Source organism: Thermothelomyces heterothallicus (genome assembly GCF_042370625.1).
Source record: "Thermothelomyces heterothallicus CBS 202.75 unplaced genomic scaffold P884_scaffold_15, whole genome shotgun sequence".
Taxonomy (NCBI): Eukaryota; Fungi; Ascomycota; class Sordariomycetes; order Sordariales; family Chaetomiaceae; genus Thermothelomyces; species Thermothelomyces heterothallicus.
Window position 1 is genome coordinate 433,741 of NW_027192576.1, and position 18,418 is coordinate 452,158.

Genomic DNA, 18,418 nt, shown 5'->3' on the forward strand with positions numbered 1-18,418 from the left:
TGATTGCGCCTCGATCATTCTCTACAGTTAACTGACTGCGTCGGTGAATCTCCGCAGGAGGTGACAGAGTCAGCGGCCACGGATCGTGGGTCTCAATATCGTACCCAGTGATCTCAACCTGAATCAACTCGAACGCCCCTCACTTCATTTGCTCCGTCGCAGACACTTCGAGCGCGGTTCCATCCCGTTCAAAATGCATGACAATCGTAAGTATCCTCAAAGTACCCTCACAACAACACGTCTCCCCCAGAGTCAACGAGCCGATCTGCTGACGCCGCACAGGCACCCATCCCCTCCTCCAACAAGTCCCGCTCACCGTCTCCCCCTTCGTCAAGCTCCCCACCGCGACCACCCTCCCCTACCGCTACAAGCCGATGCCCTCCACTCTCCCGCCCTCGGTGACAGGAATCCCCCCGACGACGACGACGACGACGACGACGACGACGACGACGGACGACTCCAGCAACGGCAGCGGCAACAACCCGGACAGCGCGCACCCGTCGTCGTCGGCGGCAACGGCGCCGCCCAAGCCGCGGTACGTCGTCTCGCCGTCGGGCCACGCCGCGCACCCGGACGAGATCCTGGAGTCGTGCCGCGCGCTGCTGGCGCACGTCACGCAGATGTGTGCCCAGGCCGAGCAGGACCTGGCCGCGCTCGACGAGCGCATCCGGGCCCGCGACCTGGCCGAGAAGCGCCGGGTGGCGCCCGGCTGGCTGGACAGCGAGGCGCGGCTGCTCGAGCCGGAGAAGAAGGCGCCCGTCTCCACCAACACCACTACCTCCTCCTCTTCCTCTTCCTCCGTGGCAGGAGCGGCGGGGCCCGCGGTTGGAGGGCAGGGCTCGGAGGCGACCGGGGGAGGAAAGGCGCCGGGTGAGATGCTCCTGCAGCAGCCTGTTAAAGGATTTGCCGGAGAGTATGGGAGCGGCGGCGGGAATGGGGTTGGGAATGGCGGTGAGCAGGAATCCGCCGGCCCATGTGAGATGGCCGTGCCGGATGAAGGGGAGCGGCTGGCTCGCGCTTTCGGGACGCTGAAATTACGAGGAAGCTGAGTTCTTGCCGCAGCCTGCAGAGCGTCTCGTGGAGGGTTCGAATTGGGAGTGGGTATGACCATCAGTGATCCTGGGAGAGGTCCAGTTGGCTTCGGTCTACCAGATCGCTGAAGCATTGATGGATTATATTGTTTTGTATTTTGGAATGTATGTCAGACTAGCTCGCCGAGAAGGTCCGGTTTTCTTCACTTTGGGTTGTGGACATATCGAATCATGTTATGGCACTAATGTCGCAAAGATGGAACATCTTTGGCTGTTCAACGCTAGTTTGAAAGGCCTACTATCAGGATTTCATCTAATATTCGTTGTTGACACCAGTCCACTGTTTATGAGCTCATCCCAGGGCAGGCCGCTTCCTGATTGAAGCTGCCCGAACGTTGGAGGTTGAGGGTGACCACTGATCGATCCGCTGGAGCAACTCAATTACTCAGGTGGCCTGTGCATTAACTATTAACCAATCAACGAACTCACCGCGCAACAAGTACGCACGGAGTACCTGTTAATCGCAGATTCCAGTGAAAGGCGAGACTCCCCAAGCTAGCAGCAACTAACTAAACCCTCCCTCAAGACAATCACCACGCGCCGTTCAGCCGCCCAACATGCCCCCCGAAAAGCGCATGACCGCTAACCCGGTCAAACCGGCGCGATACCGGGCTGGCAAGCCCACCGCGCCCGAATCATCATCCGACTCAGAGAGCAGCGGCTCCGAGCAGGAAGAAGTTCAGAAGAAGGCGCCGCCGCGCCGGACCGCGCCACCGCCCAAGTTTGCCAGCGCTGGCGGGCCCGGGCGCATCATCAGCCGCGGCGATGGTGCCAAGATCGATCTGAAGGGTGTCGGGTTGGCGGCTGCCGAAGACGAAGAAGCGCGTCGGAAAGCAGCCAGGGAAGCGAGACTCGCGGCGGAACAGAAAGCAAAAGAGGAGGGCTTCGTGACAGAGGAGGAGGAGGAGGAGGAGGAAGGCAGTGAAGAAGAGGGCAGTGAAGAGGAGAGCGAAGAGGAAGAGGAGGAGAGCAGCTCCGAAGAGGAGGAGGCTCCTCGTCGGCTGATGGCGCGACCCAAGTTCATCCCGAAGAGCCAACGGCAGGGCAACAACGGCTCCGCAGCCGCAGCCGCAGCGGCGACAGCAGCCGGCACGAGGTCTCGATCGCCCGTCTCGGTGGAGAAGGACGAGGCTGCCGCCGCGGCCGAGGAAGCGCGGCGCCGGGCCGCCGACGAGCTGGTCGAAGAGCAGATCAGAAAGGACCTGGCGGCGCGGCGCGCGGGCAAGAAGCACTGGGAGGACGACGCGAGCGACTCGGAGAACGAGGTGGACGACACGGACGACGTCGACCCGGAGGCCGAGTACGCGGCGTGGAAGCTGCGCGAGCTGAAGCGGCTGCGGCGCGAGCGCGAGGCGATCGAGGCCAAGGAGAAGGAGCTGGCCGAGATCGAGCGGCGGCGGAACCTGACCGAGGAGGAGCGGCAGGCCGAGGACGAGGCGCACCTGGCGAGGCAGCGCGAGGAGAAGGAGAGCCGCGGCAAGATGGGCTTCATGCAAAAGTACTTCCACAAGGGCGCCTTCTACCTGGACGAGAGCAAGGCGGCCGGGCTGGACAAGAGAGACATCGTCGGCGCCAAGTTTGCCGACGACGTCAACCGGGAGCTGCTGCCCAAGCCGCTGCAGCTGAGGGACCTGACCAAGATCGGCAAGAAGGGCGCCACCAAATACAGAGACCTCAAGAGCGAGGATACCGGGCAGTGGGGGCGGCTTGATTACGCTCGGCCGCCGAGGCGGGAATTTGATCGAAACGTCGACGAGCGCTTCCAGCCCGATGATCGCCGCCGCGACGGGGGGAGGAGCGACGGCGATGGCGCGAAGGGCGCGAACGCGATCCCGCTGGGCGAGCGCAGGGACAACAATCCTCGTGGGTGGGAGGATCGAGACAAGGAAAGGGGGTCAGATAGGGACAGGGACAGGGACAGGGACAGATACAGACACGGGAGTCGGGACAGGCTCCGGGACGAACGCCGAGACTCGTACCGGCGCCGCGACGACAGCCGTGACAGGAGACGGTCGAGGTCGCGGTCCCGCTCGCCCAGACAAGAAGAGCGGGGTGACCGGCGGAAACGGTCACCTTCCTGGGAACGGGACAGGGACCGGTATGGAAGCGACAAGCGTCGGAGAGTAGTAGATGCAAGATAGGCTCTCTCGGGGCCTACGTCGTCTCTGAGATTTCATCAACGTAACATGCAGTGTACAGCTTTGTAGTATATTCATCCAGCCCTGATACCCTTCAGACCTTCATGTCTCACCCAATACGTGCTTACACGGTTTTTGGTTTTTTTTTTTGCCCATCAAATCCTCGTTATTTCCACCCTTGCCCGTTCATATATCTTGTGTGCAGTCAGTCCCCCATTCCCCGCCATATCCTCCGGGGATGGCGGGTATAGCGTCATCTTGGCGTAGGTACCGGCAGCTTTCCGCTTCGATAAATAACCCGGGTTGATGACCAGTACGCTCTCCACAACCTACAACATCACGAATGGTCAGTCGCTAGTTGTCGATCACCAGATTTCCGCGATTGGAGTCGGTTGGGGGGAAAGGGAAAGGGGGGAGGGTGGTGAGATGAGAAAGAGAAGAGAGAGAACTGACCTTTGCAAACGGCGGCAGCGCGCTCGGCACGACCAAGACGTCCGGCCGCACTTCGATCATCTCGCCCAGCTTCAGATAGCTGACGTCGAGCATGGCGCCCGGGGGCAGGCCGCGTCCCGCGGCGTCTGCGGCGCCCGTCTTGGGCAGCCGCCTCCTGTCGGCCGGCGGGAAGAGGGGGAAAAAGTGGCGCTGCTCGACCAGGTAGCGGCTGACGCGCGAGAGGGCGTCGGCGGCGCGGGCGCCGCCCACGAGCTCCTCGCTGCGCAGCTCCCACAGGGCGTCCTGGCTGCTGACGCCCAGCACCATCTCGTTCATCCGGAGCGTCATGGGATTGCCGACGATCTTGACGCTCTTGTGCAGGCCCAGTTCGCGGCGCGGGAAGGCGTCCTGCGGCCACGAGACGTGCTTGTCCAGCACGTCGCGCACCGAGGGGACCAGGATGACGGTGACGGACGGGTTGGCCGCGACGAGCCGGTTGATGGCGGGCGAGATCAGGTACTTGAACACGGTCGTCATGGTAGCCGCGTCCGGGTCGTACGAGGCCTCGGCCGGGAGGTCGAAGTCGCCCGTGGCGATGAGCGGGTGCTCCATGTCGATGAATGGCCCGGTCAGCACGACGGCGTCGACGAAGGTGTCGGCCGCCTCGCTACACAGGGTGTGGAGGGGCTCGAAGTCGAGGTTGTCGTCGGCCGTGTAAGGGCCCGAGGCGAACAGGACGGTGAGGGGGAGGGTTGGGGTCTCGTCCGAGTCCATCGCGTCCGGCCCCCCGCGGAGACGCGCCAGGTGGCTGGCCAAGGCGTCGGGAGGAGAGGCGGCGCTTGGGAGGAGAGGGATTTCGAGGACCTCGTGAACGGTAAATTCCCGGCCGGAGGAGTTGATGCCCCTGAGGGCGACGATCTGGCCTGGGAAGAACTGGTACGCCTTCAGGTTGCCGAGGTTCAGGGGCACTCGCAGGCCGTTGCCCATCCGCCTCGAGGTCTCCAGTACCAGCGATGCGGCATTCAGCTTCCCTTCCAGCGAGTCTGATGCGATACGGCCAACTGCGATGATCTCGGCAGTGCTCTGGCTGGCGGGACTTCCAAATGCCGATTCCTCCAGCTTGTGGTGTCGCATAACCTCGGCGGCGAACTCCTCTATCCGGACATCTAGGATCTCGGAAGCCTCTGAGAGTTTCATGGCCAACCCCTTGTATCCGAGCTTCTTCTGGTCTGACGTCGCGGCGAGCTTGATGCGGGATTCGGGGAAAGGGGAGATTGGGGGTTCGGCAGCCTCGAGCTGCTCATTGAGAATCTCTAGCACTTCTCCCGGGTTGGGCCTGTCGCTAAATGATGATGATGGTCTATAGAGTTGTAGGGTATTAGTGCGACTTTCTCGAAGAGCTGTATCGTGAAGGGAGGGGAGGGAGGCATACGGCACTTCGCCTGTCGCATTCGCCTGGTCTTCCACCTTCAACGGCGAGCTTGTCGGCTCTGCCTTGACCCGCGAGGTTGCGGGCGTCTTCTTGACAGCACCGTTTGGCCGCCCCTGGGCCGGCGTTGCCAGGCCATCCAGCATCCCAAACACATCGCCACCCTTGCCCACCCGCGGGGTTGCACCAGCTCGCCTCTCGGTCTTAATGTGTGCCTGCGATCGGCTGCTGCGCGCGAGCTCGTCTTGCAGGTTCTGCTTGAATGCACGGAGGTTGTCGATGGAGGGTTGGAAGTCGTCCATGCCCATCTTCATGCCGTACGACTCCCATTTGAAGAACAGGTCCTGGACCGACAACTGGTGCAGGCGCATGATGGATTTGAGCTCGGCGACTTGATCGGCCTCGAGATCTTTGTTTCCCGAGCCGAATCGTTCGTTTAGTTCTGCCACTATTTCGTCGGCCATTGTGTGTTGTGCTGCGTTGCCGTCCTCTGCCTGACTGATGTGTCGTCGGAAGCAAGGACTCGTCAGTCTCACGCCGACGCTCAGCGTCGGTTGCAGGGCTGTCGATGAGGGGCTCTGTCAATTAATTGACTGTGGTGGAACGCGCTGCGACGCGACGAAGAGGCACTTAACGCGAAGACGCCGTGTGCCTGATCTGGTTTAGCTTCGGAATTGGTCCCTGGTTTGCGGGCTCGCAGATCCATGCAGGCTCAGGGGTCACCGGGCTCAGCCGCTGCTGACGTGCTTAGTAAGTGAGTTAACTCGGAGTGGAATCGCAGCGCTGAACTGGAAAAGGCAGGGGCTTGAGGTCGGAAGTAGCGGCCAGTCCAGGCACTCAAAAGTCTCACTCAATTGAGACCGCCTCCTTCCTAAATTCCTTGAATTGCGGAGCTTTTTTGCATCTTTGCATCTTTGCAAGCCAATCATTGCTTATTATTGCTCTCCGAGTCTCAAATCAAACTTGCATTGGTTGAACCTGCGAGGGCTCAAATTCCGTGAGGCGGTCGATTGGTTTCAATAAATTGACATCTGTTTACTTTCTGTTTTGTCCATCTAGGTTGCCATCGAGGCCACTTTCCGCCCTCACCGAGTTTCATCCGAGAAGACTCACTCCAGCTACAAAAACACCATGGCAAAGGCGACTGCATCCCCGGGGGCTGATCCGGTGCACGAGAAATCTGCTGGTCCCCTCAAAGTGCCGCTGCCGTTCCCGACGCCCGAGAGCCGCCCCAAAGAGCGGCCGGTGTTGACGGCGGAGCAGCAGCAGAAGTATGACTGGCTGCTCCAGCAGGTCAACGGGTGGACCGAGGTTCCCTCGACCAACGGCAAAGCCGGGTCGCTGACCGACGGCGAGAAGTTCTGGTTGACCAAGGAGTGCCTCCTTCGCTACCTGCGCGCGACCAAGTGGCACGAGAAGGAGGCCGAGAAGCGTCTGCTCGAGACGCTCGCATGGAGGAGGGAGTACGGCGTCGAGGAGCTGACGGCCGAGCACATCTCGCCCGAGAACGAGACCGGGAAGCAGGTCATCCTCGGCTACGACAAGGAGGCCAGGGTCTGCCACTATCTCAACCCCGGTCGCCAAAACACGGAGCCCTCGCCACGCCAGGTGCAACACCTAGTGTACATGGTTGAGCGGGTCATCGACATCATGCCGCCCGGACAGGAGACGCTCGCGCTGCTCATCAACTTCAAGCAGGGCAAGTCGCGCTCAAACACAGCGCCCAGTCTCGGCATGGCCCGCGAGGTCCTGCACATCCTCCAGCACCACTACCCCGAGCGCCTCGGCAGGGCCCTCATCATCAACATGCCCTGGATCGTCACCGGCTTCTTCAAGCTCATCACCCCCTTCATCGACCCCAACACGCGCGAGAAGCTCAAGTTCAACGAGGACATGAGCCAGTACGTGCCGACCGAGCAGATGTGGTCCGAGTTCAGCACGGGCGAGCTGGAATTCGACTACGACCACTCGGTCTACTGGCCCGCTCTGCACAAGCTCTGCAAGGAGAGGCGCGAAGCGCGCTGGCAGCGCTGGGTTGCCGGAGGGCGGCAGCTGGGCGAGTCGGAGGACTATCTCGCGGGGGGGACCGAGACGGGCGTCGCACAGCAGGCCACTGGCGCGACGGAGAACACAGCCGAGGGCACAGAGAAGACGGAGGCAGTCCCGGATGCCGGACAGGCCCCGAGCGCGTCCGCCGAGGAGAAAGCTGCCGAGAAGGTTACCGAGAATGCGGTTGAGCCCACCACGGCGCAAAACGCCGTTGCTTCGGCTTGATCCTTTTTTGTCTTCTGGGTATCCTCGACTGAGGTACCGTTTGTCGTTTCTTGCGCGCATAATACAGCTCTGGCGGGCGTGTCTGCGGACGTACTGTAGGCTTGTCGGGTAAGACATTACTTCGTAATCTAGACCTATTTCTTAATACCAATTGTGCTTCGCCGACCCTCTACAGAGTTTGTAACGCTGCCCTCTCAAATGCAGGAGTCAGATACCAGCGAAGTTGACAATTGGGGAGGCATCACGCACCATTAACAGAACTTGGCCAGCGGGTTGGGATCAACCGCTTGGGGATATGATGGACGATGATGGCCCATGCCATCTGGTGCTCGACTGAAATGGCTCAGCTGGTGGGAATCGAAACACTGGTGGGACTCGAGTCAAGGTTGACGGTGCGTTGTAATGGAACTATCTTATTGACAAAAAGTCGCGTGGTGCTGTTAGTGGCGAGTGACTGGCTACCTAAGCTCAGAAGGCCAGTCCACAAGACCCTTAACGCCCTTGACGGGTAGGATTGCTGCTGACGAAAGCATCATCAAGATAAGGCCTTGACCAAGTATCGGTGTTTTCGGTTCTAGGGAGTAGCAGTACCTGATACGAGGTTGTTTACCACGGTAAGCTACCGAGACTCATACTTCAAACGACACACCGAAGTACTCGAACTTGAAAAGATCAGCAAAACAACAAGCACTGAAACACAGCTCAGCAGTATCATAATCAACGATGAGCAAGCTCCACGAGTAGCATAATGCCATGGATACACTGAAACTAGACTCAACTGAGGGTATACCCTGATTTTGTGCAACGAGAGCTTCCCGCCAAATCGACATGTCGACATATCCAAAAAATAAAAAATAAAAATAAAAAATAAAAAATCGTGAGTACCGTACGCCGAATACGCCCACGCCCCCCAGCACAAAAATGCCTCTCCATATACACAACAGTATACAAAACATAGCCTCCTAGTCCAACATGCTTTCCCACAAAAACCAAAACCAACCAGACGTATTCATTCCATTCCAGTTTACGCAAAAAAAAAAAAAAAAAAAAAAAAAAAAAAAAAAAAAAGCGTTCCTCACTCCTGTTGCGCGCCCTCCTTGAGCTTCGCGCCCGCGATCTCCAGGGGGTTCTCCCGCTCTTCCGCCGGCGGAGTGAACTGGGGGCGCACAAACTCTCCCGTCAGCCGCCCGCCTCCGGGCGAGACGGCGGAGACAGGCGCGTAATGCGAGGCGTGCCCTTCCCACCGTTGCCAGCCGGTCGCTACCTCGCCGGGCACCTGCCGCGGGGCCGCAGAGGCGGACGCGGAGGTGACCGTCTTGAGCGAGGCCGCGTCCGCGGTCCGTTCCCCACCTTCGCCGGCCTCTTCGGGGCTCGCCGAGACCCCGGCCTCCCCGCCATCCGCATGCTCCCTGAACACCTCCTTGACGCCCTTGATATGCTCCATCTCCTGCATCAGATCCCGATCCGTGGGCCACAGCGACTTGCGCACGGCAGTAACGCCCAGCTCCAACACCACGAGCGCCGAGAGGAGGATGAAGTGGACGATCCACCAGAGGCCTTGGCGTCCGAAATTCTCCAGGAAGCCGTCGCGGATCACGTACGGCCCGACCTTGCCGGGAAACAGCGCGCAGAGCAGGATGTTCCACAGCCACCACCCGAGGATGGAGATGCACATGGCGCCCAGTATCACCACCGTCCGGTCGTGTACCTCGAGGAACATGAGCTTGAGGTTGATGAAGACGACGGCCAGCGAGAACGCCAGCGTCCCGACGGGGTACAGATCTGTCGGCACGGGCGCGTGCGACTTGACCGCGTAGATGTAGTACACGCCGTAGAAGATGATGACCGACTCGGCGACGGCCATGAACATCCAGCCGAGGTACTGCTTGAAATTGAACCCGCGGCAGCGCTGGCCAAAGCTGTATAGCTCCGGCACGGCGAGCAGGGTCTCGGCGGACAGGTCGCGCTCGAAGATGCCCGGGACGATGACTGGCAAGGAGGTGAAGATGGTGTTGAAGACGGTCAGCGAGGTGGACTCGAAGAGGGAGGTGCCCGTGTAGCCGTTGTACCGCTGATAGTGCGCCTGGAGAAGGTAGAAGATGACCTCCTTCCAGAAGGTACCGAGGATGTATTTGCCGCTGCGGACGTAGAGCCAGCGGCCGTGGACGAAGAGCAGCCGCTGCAGGAAGCGGAACTGGGCGATGGAGTAGTCCGAGATGCGGGCTGCCTGCAGGCCTTCGCGTCCCGAGATGCCGATGCCTACGTGCGAGGCTTGGATCATGGCAATGTCGTTGGCACCGTCGCCGATCGCGAGGGTGACTGCCGAGGGAGACTGCTGACGGATGCACCGGACGAGGTTGGCCTTCTGGGAGGGCGAGGCTCGGCAGCAGATGACCGAGTCGACCCTGGCTACCAGGTCGAAGAACAGCATGCGGAGCGTGGCGTTGTCTTCGACGACCGAGAGCGTGTGCCCGTCAATGACAGCGACCGAGTGCGGAATCATGCCGCGGCAGACGTCGGTGAGGGTCATGGCGAGCCGCTCTTGCAGGTCGCCCTGGGTCACGTCCAGAATATAAACCTCGGAAAAGGGCTTGCAGATCCTGGCCGAGTGGGCAATGTTGATGGCCGTCTCGCGCTTGTCGCCGGTCAACATCCAGATCCTGATATTGGCGCGCCGGAGTTTGTCGATGGTCTCGGGCACCCCGTGCTGCAGCTTGTCTTCGATCGCCGTGGCGCCAGCGAGCTCGAAGTCCTGCTCGATCAGCTCGGCCGCCTCCTCGATGCGCTCCTGGCGCTGGACAAGGCTCGTGGTGGCTTGCAGGTATATTTCCTTCCACCGCCGATACTCGTCCTCGTCCAGGTAGCGATATCCGAAGATGAGGGTCCGCAGGCCTTCCGTGGCGAAGTCCTCAACGTGCTGGAAGCAGCGCTCAAACACGGCCGCCTCATTCAGCACCAAGGACTCGTCGACGATCCGGTCTGAAGGGTCAATGACGGAACGCGCGAGCTCGAACGAGCGCGCGCCCATCATAGAGCGGCGCGGGCTCTGGTAAGGCTCGCCTTCTGCCGAGGGCTCGGCCACGCCGTCCGCCTCGCGGCGAGACAGCCACTGGTCGACTTCATCCGTGAGGGCCATCGACCTCCGCCAGCTATCCTTTCGGTCCAGTGTCCGCCTCAGGGTCATGCTGTCACGCTTGTAGCTCTGCATGCTCTGTCGGCGCAGAGCCTTTTCCTGCTCCACGCTCCTCCGCATGCTTGCCCTCCTCTCAACGGCAGAGGCAGTCTGGAAGGCAAGCTGCTTCTGCTTCAAGCGCGGCAGGATGGCGCTGTCGGCACCCTTGGTAAAGATGCACCGCCTGCCATCGGGCAGGCGGATGACAATGGACATGCGCTTCCGCCTGCTGTTGAACTCGATCACGTCCAGAATCTCATACTTCTCGGTGATGGTCGGGCCATTCGGGGTGCGTACTTGCAGCGTCATGGACTGGGCGGCTCTATCAACCAGCAGATAGCCCAGGTCTTTGGCAGCCTCGACCAGTGCAAGCTCGTCGGGGGAAGCAGCCTGGAAGCTTATCGCCCCGTCGTCTCCCGTTTCGGGAAGACAAGTGTGACACAGGGCTAGGCAGAGGATGAACTGGCGAGCTTTGCGCGAAAACTGCGAGTGGGGCTTGTTGGCAAGATACCGAAGCAGCTCCTCCGTGTTGCCGAGTTCGGGCTGGCTTTGTGTAGGGTTGGCCGACGACTTCCATCTCGAGGCGGTGCTCGTCCGTGGAGGACGGCCGTCGACCAGGGGCTCCTCCATTTCCGATTCCGCCTGGCTTGTCGACGTTCTGGCGTTCAAGGAGCGGCCCTTCCCTTCCTTCTCAACCACCGGCGCCTTGCCCTTCTTGTCGGCTTCTGTCCGCAGATCCATGTCGTGGAGCCACGCGGTCCCGGCAACGCTCATCTTGCGGAACTTCATCATGTTCTCGGTCAGGGTGCCCGTCTTGTCGGAAAAGACGTAGCTGACCTGGCCCAGATTCTCCAAGATGGTCGTCGTGTTGGCCACCATGGGCGTATCCGTGACCGGGTCGTACATCTCGATATCGCTGAGTAGGAACAGCTGCCCGAGCTTGACGATCTCGAGACTGACATACAACGACAGCGGGATCAGCGTGTTGTAAGCGATGACAAAGGCAATGAAGATTTGCTGCAGCGGCACGTTCCCGCCTTGGAGATACCAGGCGCGCGTCTGGTCAGATGCTCCCACGTATTGGCGGCGCCAGAGGATGTAGCCAACCGTGCAACCGACGCTGAGGATGATGACAAAAAATACCAGCATGATGACGATGCGGTTGACGGCGTGCTGTAACTCGGGTGCCTTTGCGCGGACATTCCTGTTGGCGTTCATGCGGATCTTGCATTCCTCGCCGCTGTTGATGACGAGCCCGATGGCGTACGCCGTGTTTCGCAGGGTCGATCCCCTGTAAACGACCTCGCTCAGGGTCAACGGCATGGTCTCGCCGTTCACGGTGACTCTGCCCTCGTAGTTGTAGAGATCGATGTTGGGATCCTCCGACACGATCTCGGCTTCGCAGTCCTTCATGCCGGCGACCGAAGAACAGTGCTTGGCGAGCAGGGGGCACGCCTGTTTGGTCTTCAGATTCGTCTCCCCGTCCAGAGCCATCGTCTCGATGAAGGCAACGCCGTTTGGTCCCGTGGCATGGAGCAGGATAATGTCGGCGGGTACATCCTCGTCACGATGTAGCCGTATGATGTCGCCCACACGGAGATCCTGCCACTCAATCTTGGTCCATTGCCCAGATTCTGCATCTTCGGAGCTGCCCACCGATTCGAGCTCCGTCACCTGCGTCCCTGCATCGGGAACCGGCTTTCCCCGTCGAAAGAAACCAGGCGATGGGCGACCCTCGGATCTCGGCTCGCTTTTGGCCGCGCCGTCCGGGTCCAGCACGCAAACCAAGCTTCTGTTCTCCAACTTGTCGAGCCTGTACCGGCGATAATCGTCGTAGCCCTCCTTTGCCATGCTGAGCGCCACAAAGGCAAGGAGGGGCCCAATGGTCGTGTACGTGCCTGTGGTGCTCAAGTTTGGGATCATCTGCAGGATACCGATGACGAGGAAGTAGAAGTTGGCGAGCTTGCTGAACTGGAAAAAGAGCTGCTTGGGCAGAAAATTCCAGAGGGTATACCGGCTCGACCGTATGAAGTTGGACACGTAAGGTCGCCCGGTCCGCTCATCTTTGAGGGGCTTTCGCCTTACCAGGCCGGGCTTGAGGGGGATATGCCTCCCATCCTGGCTCGGCGGAATGGGCTTTTGCCGCAACAAGCCCTCGATAATGTATCGATGGTACGCCCTGTCGGCAGCATTCTGTATCTTGGCCCACGGAATTCTCCCGAGCCCCCTCTTCCGCTTCTTTTGCCGACCAACCCAACCCAGCTGTGAAAGCGCGGCGCTGCTCTTTTCGGCATCAACTGGAAGTTTGATGCTGTCTCGCATCTCGTCAAAGGTCTGGCGGGGGCGGGTCAAGGATATCCTCGGCTGGCCTAAGCGAGGGCGTGGAGAGGCGGTCGAAGGACCATCGCGCCTGTCTTGGCCATCTTCGTTCGCCGGCGGTGCTAGGGTGTGCGACTGGATCGTGTAGAGTTCCGGAGTCCTCCGTTGCAGAGGCGACTGCGGTTGCCGAGAACGAGGCGATCTGGTCTCGTCGTAGCCGTAAGAACGGAGTCCGGCCCGGGGAAGATGGAGATTCGGGACCGGGCGCGAACGTGTTAGCGGCGAAGGCTCTCCATCCTGGGGATTCCCTTGGGCAACGCCAGCGTCGAAGGGAGCGCTCGAGTTCTGGTGCTGTAATTCAACGTTTCCGGGCCGGTCCCGGGACGCTTCTGCGGCATTTCGCTGGCCGGTTCCTGCCATGCCGTGGAACTCCTAAAACAAGGCACCCGCCACCGGACCGAGGTCCTCCCGTGCCAAAACAACAATTCGAGAGAAGAGCGAATGAAACGTATTCTGGAGATGCTACAGCATTTCGCAGCCAGTCCAAGACGAACATTCACACGGGAAAAGAAAAAAAAACAGAGCGAATGGACTGATTGTAGCAGGGTAAAGAATGCTAAAAGAAAACCAATGGAAGCACGTCGACGAAATAGGTTGGCGTGGCCTGTCGCCTGTTCATCGGGATGAGTGGGTACAAAAAGTCTCGGCTTGGAGCGACGCAGGCAGCGGCTGAAGTCATTGCCGTGGGTCCTCAGCCTATCATGTCCCGTCGCACTCGAAGCGATTGTGGCTGTGGAAGGGGCTCCGGTTGTCCCACTCAAAAGGCTGGGTCCCTGTTCTGGTGGGCGATATCTTATCAGTGCGAAGTACTCCAGTGCGACAGGGAATCCCCGCCGAGGGGTAGTTAACGTTAGCGTAAACTTGTGGGTCATGAACCGAGCGGGGATGATACCAAGAAAGGCAATCATCCCTTTGCGACCATGGCTTGCACTTATTGCGCACTCCGGATTTGCCCTTGTAAGAAAGTTGGCTGGCCAGACCAGCAACGTCCGGTTTGTTTTGGAAGCCGCATCCTATCAAGGACTGAAGGATTTGAGATGGTACGTTTTTTTAAAAAGGAAAAACAGTTAAAACTTAGGTTGGATATAGAATCAATATTCCGCTAGTTAAACGGAATGTATGCCGCTGTTGCGCATACAAACGTCGTACGAGGAGGGACTTGGCCCGAACAGTTTCCTGAGCCATGTGACATGTCTGACGCTTATAATGACTGATGAACGTTCTGGTTCCCGTTTCGACACCGACACAATGCGGGCAGATTGACGCAAGAACCTCCGAAGTGCCTTAATCTATTTTTCTTGCCTTTTCTGCCTTTATTAGCTATCATTTCCTCGTGGAAAAAAAATCATCGAAAAAGATATTTAATCCTTTGTCTATATTTATTCTCGCTACACGCTTACTGCTCTCCTAAGCACACCAGCGTACGACCTCACGTTGGCGATGTGCTGATCCTGTCGATACATAAAATTTTGATGTTGACGGTTTTACCTCTTCAGTAGTTGAGCCCTAATAAGCTAATGCAAGCACGGACTTACCACCCGGCACTTCAGTCTGGTACAGCCAGACAAAGAGCCCCTTTCGCTCACAGCCAGCCATGATCAAGAATTTGGAAAGCGTTGTAGGGAGGAGAAGCAAGAGAACATAATAATAGGACAAGCAAGGGAAAGTACGATATCATCAAAACAAAACAAGAACTCGGCAGATATAAGAAGAATTGACGAATAACTACAGAGAAGATATTAACAATATATAAATCAATAGGATAATTTAGTCGACAGAATCTTAAGACGCTGGAGTTTCTAATCCATATTCCTTATAATTACTTATCCGAGTCTGCTTATAATCCTCTTATACCGAGGTCAAGTTAACCAAGGTTTATGGCCAAACAACTAAGATAACTCTTGAGCGTTGGATGTAACAATGCGTATCAAATCAGATATATTTAAAGGGGGGATTTTGTCTGCTTCCTATCGATCTACGAAGACATTACGGATTGGTATATTAATGATGATGCTATGACCATGGTATATTCCCACCTCGAGTTTCGAGCCAGTCCTGCTTACGATACGCAACTCCTCGTTCACAAATCTGCTAGTTAATTATCACATTCCCTACATCATCAAGAGTGCCTCCTCTAGCGAATGGGACCGAAGGGAACCTAGTAACAGTCACATCGTAGAAGCGGGACCGCCATTCACTGTTTTACCGTTCTCGTTCATTGCTCCCTAAAAACAACTGCAAACCAGATAGGAACTCCAAAATCCACCAAGCCAACCAGCCCTAGCTATTGCGCACTGAGAATAAATGCTCCTAAACCCCTCTGAAAAGTAGATTAGAACCGTTTTATCAAAATGAGATGAGAAATCAGGCCTCCCGGGCTTTTCTTTCTCCATCTCATCCTTCTCTCAGCCAACGACAAGTCCAGTTCTTCAACGGGAACTTTTTTCTCCCCGAGTTTGTCGAAAACTAGCACGCAAACGACTAGGGAATAGGTATTAAGAGAGAAACATCATCCCAGAGGACTCCCGCATTTTGCAGGCAGCGGCCTGGGAATAGCAAAATCATCCGCATGCAAAGACAAGGGAACAACGCAAGGAAGAGTGACATGCCAAACGAGAATATGAAAGCAAGAAATCCCGCAGCCGGAGTGTTAGACGACACAGGAGCGGCGGGAAATCGTCATGGGGAGGTTCGTGGCTAGCGGATGAGAGAAGGTTGGGGTTAAGAAGTCGAACTGGAAATGAGGATTTGTTTGTGTCGCTTATAGATCGGAGAGGAGTCGAGAGAGCAGGGGGACCGCTTGAAATCGGTTCGCCACAAGAGACAGAAAACAAGACAATCAGCCAGACAAGCGCCAAGGTATATGCGAAGACACCTCTGAACGCCGCAGAGACAAATCAAGCCAAGAGAAACAACAGCTCTCGACGGGTATATTGCGAGTCATGAAACCAATCCGTGCTGTCCGCCGAGAGCCATGTCTTTGCAAAGAAAGAGACAGCCACGGAGCCGGAGATGCAGAGCCAAAGGAGAGGAGCGGGAGGAGGGCATCGAGCCCGCCCGCTCATTGCGCCTGGACGCTCTCGGGCGACATCGAGGCTTGCTCAGCATCAAAGCGTCTGAGGTCCATGAACTGGTTCAGCTCCATGTCGGCTTGATTCGGCTCAACAAACGGCGAGTGCGGGTGGAGCGGGAGTGTCATGGTTTGCTTTCCGGTCGGATACATGTCGTTCAGGCCTGTGCCATCGTCGGAGACAGCGGAACCCTCGCACATCGGAGGCATCGACATCGGTGGAGACTCTCCAACGATGGCGGGGTCAGGATGGTTGAACGAGAGCGGCGAGATTGACGGGGGAGGGACGCCGAGGTTGGCCGGGTCAACCAGAGGCGAAAAGGTGCCGCTATAGGGAGTGAAGCTCGACGCAGGAATCCCGTTGTTGTCTGGGGCCTGGGTGGCGAAGAAGTTGGGGCTCGAGTATTCGGACGGCGAGGGGGCAGTGGTCGCCGAGAGCGGGTAGGTCCGCATGTCGACACTGCCGAAGCCTGCCTGAGTATCGATCCGCAAGTTCGGGCCCACGGGACCCAGCATGTTGGGCTGTTGGGGAACCGGGCTGAAGATGTGGGGGTTGTTGTTCGGCGCCTGGTTCTCTGGCTGGGTGATGTGGAAGCTCGGGGGCTGCTGCAGCAGCTGCATCGTTTGAAAGTCGATGGGGCCTGGCACGCTGCGGCTGCGCTGCCTCTTGTGACCCGGGCCGCGCATCATCATGGTCTGATGGTGAGGCGCAATGCCCCACTGAGACTCCTGAAACATGCCAACGTGCGGTTGGGCAAAGTTCGGTTGCGATGACGGCCGGGCTGGCGAAACCGGGGCAGACATGGACAGAGGGTGGAGCTGATCGAAGACCGGGGCCGGAGGAGGAGGGGGCGGGGGCGGCGCGCTGTGACGGTGGATAAAGGCCTCCAGACTGACCAGCTTGGCGAGCTGACCACTCAACACCTTCGGGTTTCCACCGAGGTGGTGTGTCAGCACCCGAGAGGCCTGGAGGTCCTCGGTGAAGTCGCGGACCTGGACAAAGGTCGCCGTAGTAGACGAGTCCATGTAGAAGTTTGGTGGGTGGAGGAGCTCAATGGTGATGCCGCCCATCTGGTCATTACCACCTTCGACATTGTTGAGGTAGATGGCCTTGATGTACGAGAACGGATACTCGATCTTGTATCCAGCCTGGTCATTGTTGATGTAGTAGGTCATGGTGCACTTGTCGGGAGAGTAGAAGATGATCAGGTCCATGGCGTTTTGGCCAACCCGCATCCAGCGACCAATGGTGAGAGAACGGCAGTTGAGATGGTGAATCACTGCGCGGGAGAAAAGTCAGCAAACGTGTGATTCCACGGTTCGCGCTGCCGGCCTGCCGAACTTACAAACTTTGCCCGGGCCAGACTGATCGCCGCCCGCCATCCCGTGCTGTCCGTAGGGCATGAGACCGTTGCGACCGAAGAAACCAGGGATGCTCTTGCCCGACTCCATGGCCTGCATCGCAAGATACTGACGCATCGACTCGGGGATCGAATCCATGTCCTCGCCGTTTTCCAAGCTCTTCTTTGCCAACATCTTGATCTTGGCACGTCTGCGCGCTCGTCTGTTAACATGTCTGCCCGCGGCCCAATCAAGGTCAAACGAAGCCTCGGGGACTCACCGATTCTGGAACCAGATCTGAACAGACCTCTCGGTCATGTTGATCTCCTCGGCTATCCTCTCGCGCACATTGGCCGTGGGCGTGGGGTTCTTGTTGAACTCCATCTCAAGCGTCGTCAGCTGGTCCTGCGTTGCCCGCTGCCTCTTCTGGTTCTTCTGCTGCTGCGTGAGGGTGCTCTTGCGGGCCGGCCGCCTCGACCCAGTACCCTGAGTCTTGTTGGATCCGTTGGCGGGAGATTTGGCGGGCTTGCTCGGGGTGGTGGAGGACTTCGTAGCCGACACTGGAGATTTGCAGGGAGCGGGCGTAGCCGACATTGATGTTGTCGAGGCAGCGACTCCCTCCTCTTGCTTAACCTCCCCTTTCGGCTCATCTTTCACCTCCTGCTTAGGCTCCTGATTGAGCACGTCGGTCGCCATTCTCGACTACTTCCGTTGTCGGTCGCCAAGCGATATTGTTCCCAACAATGGTGTCCTCTCCTCGAAAAAAAGAAAAATGGGAATAAACTGATGCTGGCGATCAGACGCTGCAAATGGGCGGTGTGCCGAGTCGGGTGTTGATGCCGCAAGAGCTTTGGGGTAGTGCCCAAAACAAAGAAGATTCTTCCGACAAACTCTCTAACGCGTGTGTGCAAGGGAATGATCGAATGAGGTATGGAAAATCGGTTGGTTCGAAAGGAGTGTCGTCCTGGACGAATGCTCGAACAGGAGGTTTGCTTGATTCGCTGGTGGAATAGGGAGTGTCAGGAGATGCTGTGTGTGAAAAGGTGCTGCTGCTCAAGAGCACGAAACTGAGGTGAATAGGAACCCGAAAGG

The 18,418-nt window shown here is 58.2% G+C and overlaps 7 protein-coding genes across 7 annotated transcripts; 3 read left to right on the forward strand and 4 right to left on the reverse strand.

The window, feature by feature from the left end:
- Nucleotides 1-4: 4 nt before the first annotated feature.
- P884DRAFT_285845 (uncharacterized protein) lies at nt 5-1,336 on the forward strand. Its single transcript, XM_069443791.1, has 2 exons — nt 5-206; nt 283-1,336. The coding sequence occupies exons 1-2, from the start codon at nt 194-196 to the stop codon at nt 1,047-1,049; spliced, it is 780 nt and encodes a 259-aa protein (XP_069296623.1). The 5' UTR covers nt 5-193; the 3' UTR covers nt 1,050-1,336.
- A 229-nt stretch (nt 1,337-1,565) lies between these two features.
- Nucleotides 1,566-3,277, forward strand: P884DRAFT_261000 (splicing factor, Prp19-binding domain-containing protein). The gene has a single exon (XM_069441514.1). It carries the CDS (start codon nt 1,649-1,651, stop codon nt 3,230-3,232), a length of 1,584 nt encoding a protein of 527 aa, XP_069296624.1. The 5' UTR covers nt 1,566-1,648; the 3' UTR covers nt 3,233-3,277.
- Nucleotides 3,278-3,279: 2 nt separating this feature from the next.
- On the reverse strand, nt 3,280-5,742 carry P884DRAFT_245640 (DNA polymerase alpha subunit B N-terminal-domain-containing protein). The gene is made up of 3 exons (XM_069440434.1): nt 5,094-5,742; nt 3,683-5,021; nt 3,280-3,558 (listed from the first exon to the last, which is right to left on the reverse strand). The coding sequence occupies exons 1-3, from the start codon at nt 5,552-5,554 to the stop codon at nt 3,385-3,387; spliced, it is 1,974 nt and encodes a 657-aa protein (XP_069296625.1). The 5' UTR covers nt 5,555-5,742; the 3' UTR covers nt 3,280-3,384.
- A 479-nt stretch (nt 5,743-6,221) lies between these two features.
- Nucleotides 6,222-7,364, forward strand: P884DRAFT_202986 (CRAL-TRIO domain-containing protein; the record flags this gene model as incomplete). The annotated part of the gene is made up of 1 exon (XM_069438471.1): nt 6,222-7,364. The coding sequence occupies one exon, from the start codon at nt 6,222-6,224 to the stop codon at nt 7,362-7,364; it is 1,143 nt and encodes a 380-aa protein (XP_069296626.1).
- Nucleotides 7,365-7,881: 517 nt separating this feature from the next.
- P884DRAFT_261004 (uncharacterized protein) lies at nt 7,882-8,432 on the reverse strand. The gene has a single exon (XM_069441515.1). It carries the CDS (start codon nt 8,318-8,320, stop codon nt 7,994-7,996), a length of 327 nt encoding a protein of 108 aa, XP_069296627.1. The 5' UTR covers nt 8,321-8,432; the 3' UTR covers nt 7,882-7,993.
- A 7-nt stretch (nt 8,433-8,439) lies between these two features.
- On the reverse strand, nt 8,440-13,275 carry P884DRAFT_202857 (uncharacterized protein; the record flags this gene model as incomplete). Its single annotated transcript, XM_069438463.1, has 1 exon — nt 8,440-13,275. The coding sequence occupies one exon, from the start codon at nt 13,273-13,275 to the stop codon at nt 8,440-8,442; it is 4,836 nt and encodes a 1,611-aa protein (XP_069296628.1).
- A 2,367-nt stretch (nt 13,276-15,642) lies between these two features.
- P884DRAFT_34944 (uncharacterized protein) lies at nt 15,643-18,200 on the reverse strand. Its single transcript, XM_069445849.1, has 3 exons — nt 17,607-18,200; nt 17,332-17,537; nt 15,643-17,265 (listed from the first exon to the last, which is right to left on the reverse strand). The coding sequence occupies exons 1-3, from the start codon at nt 18,020-18,022 to the stop codon at nt 15,977-15,979; spliced, it is 1,911 nt and encodes a 636-aa protein (XP_069296629.1). The 5' UTR covers nt 18,023-18,200; the 3' UTR covers nt 15,643-15,976.
- Nucleotides 18,201-18,418: the final 218 nt, after the last annotated feature.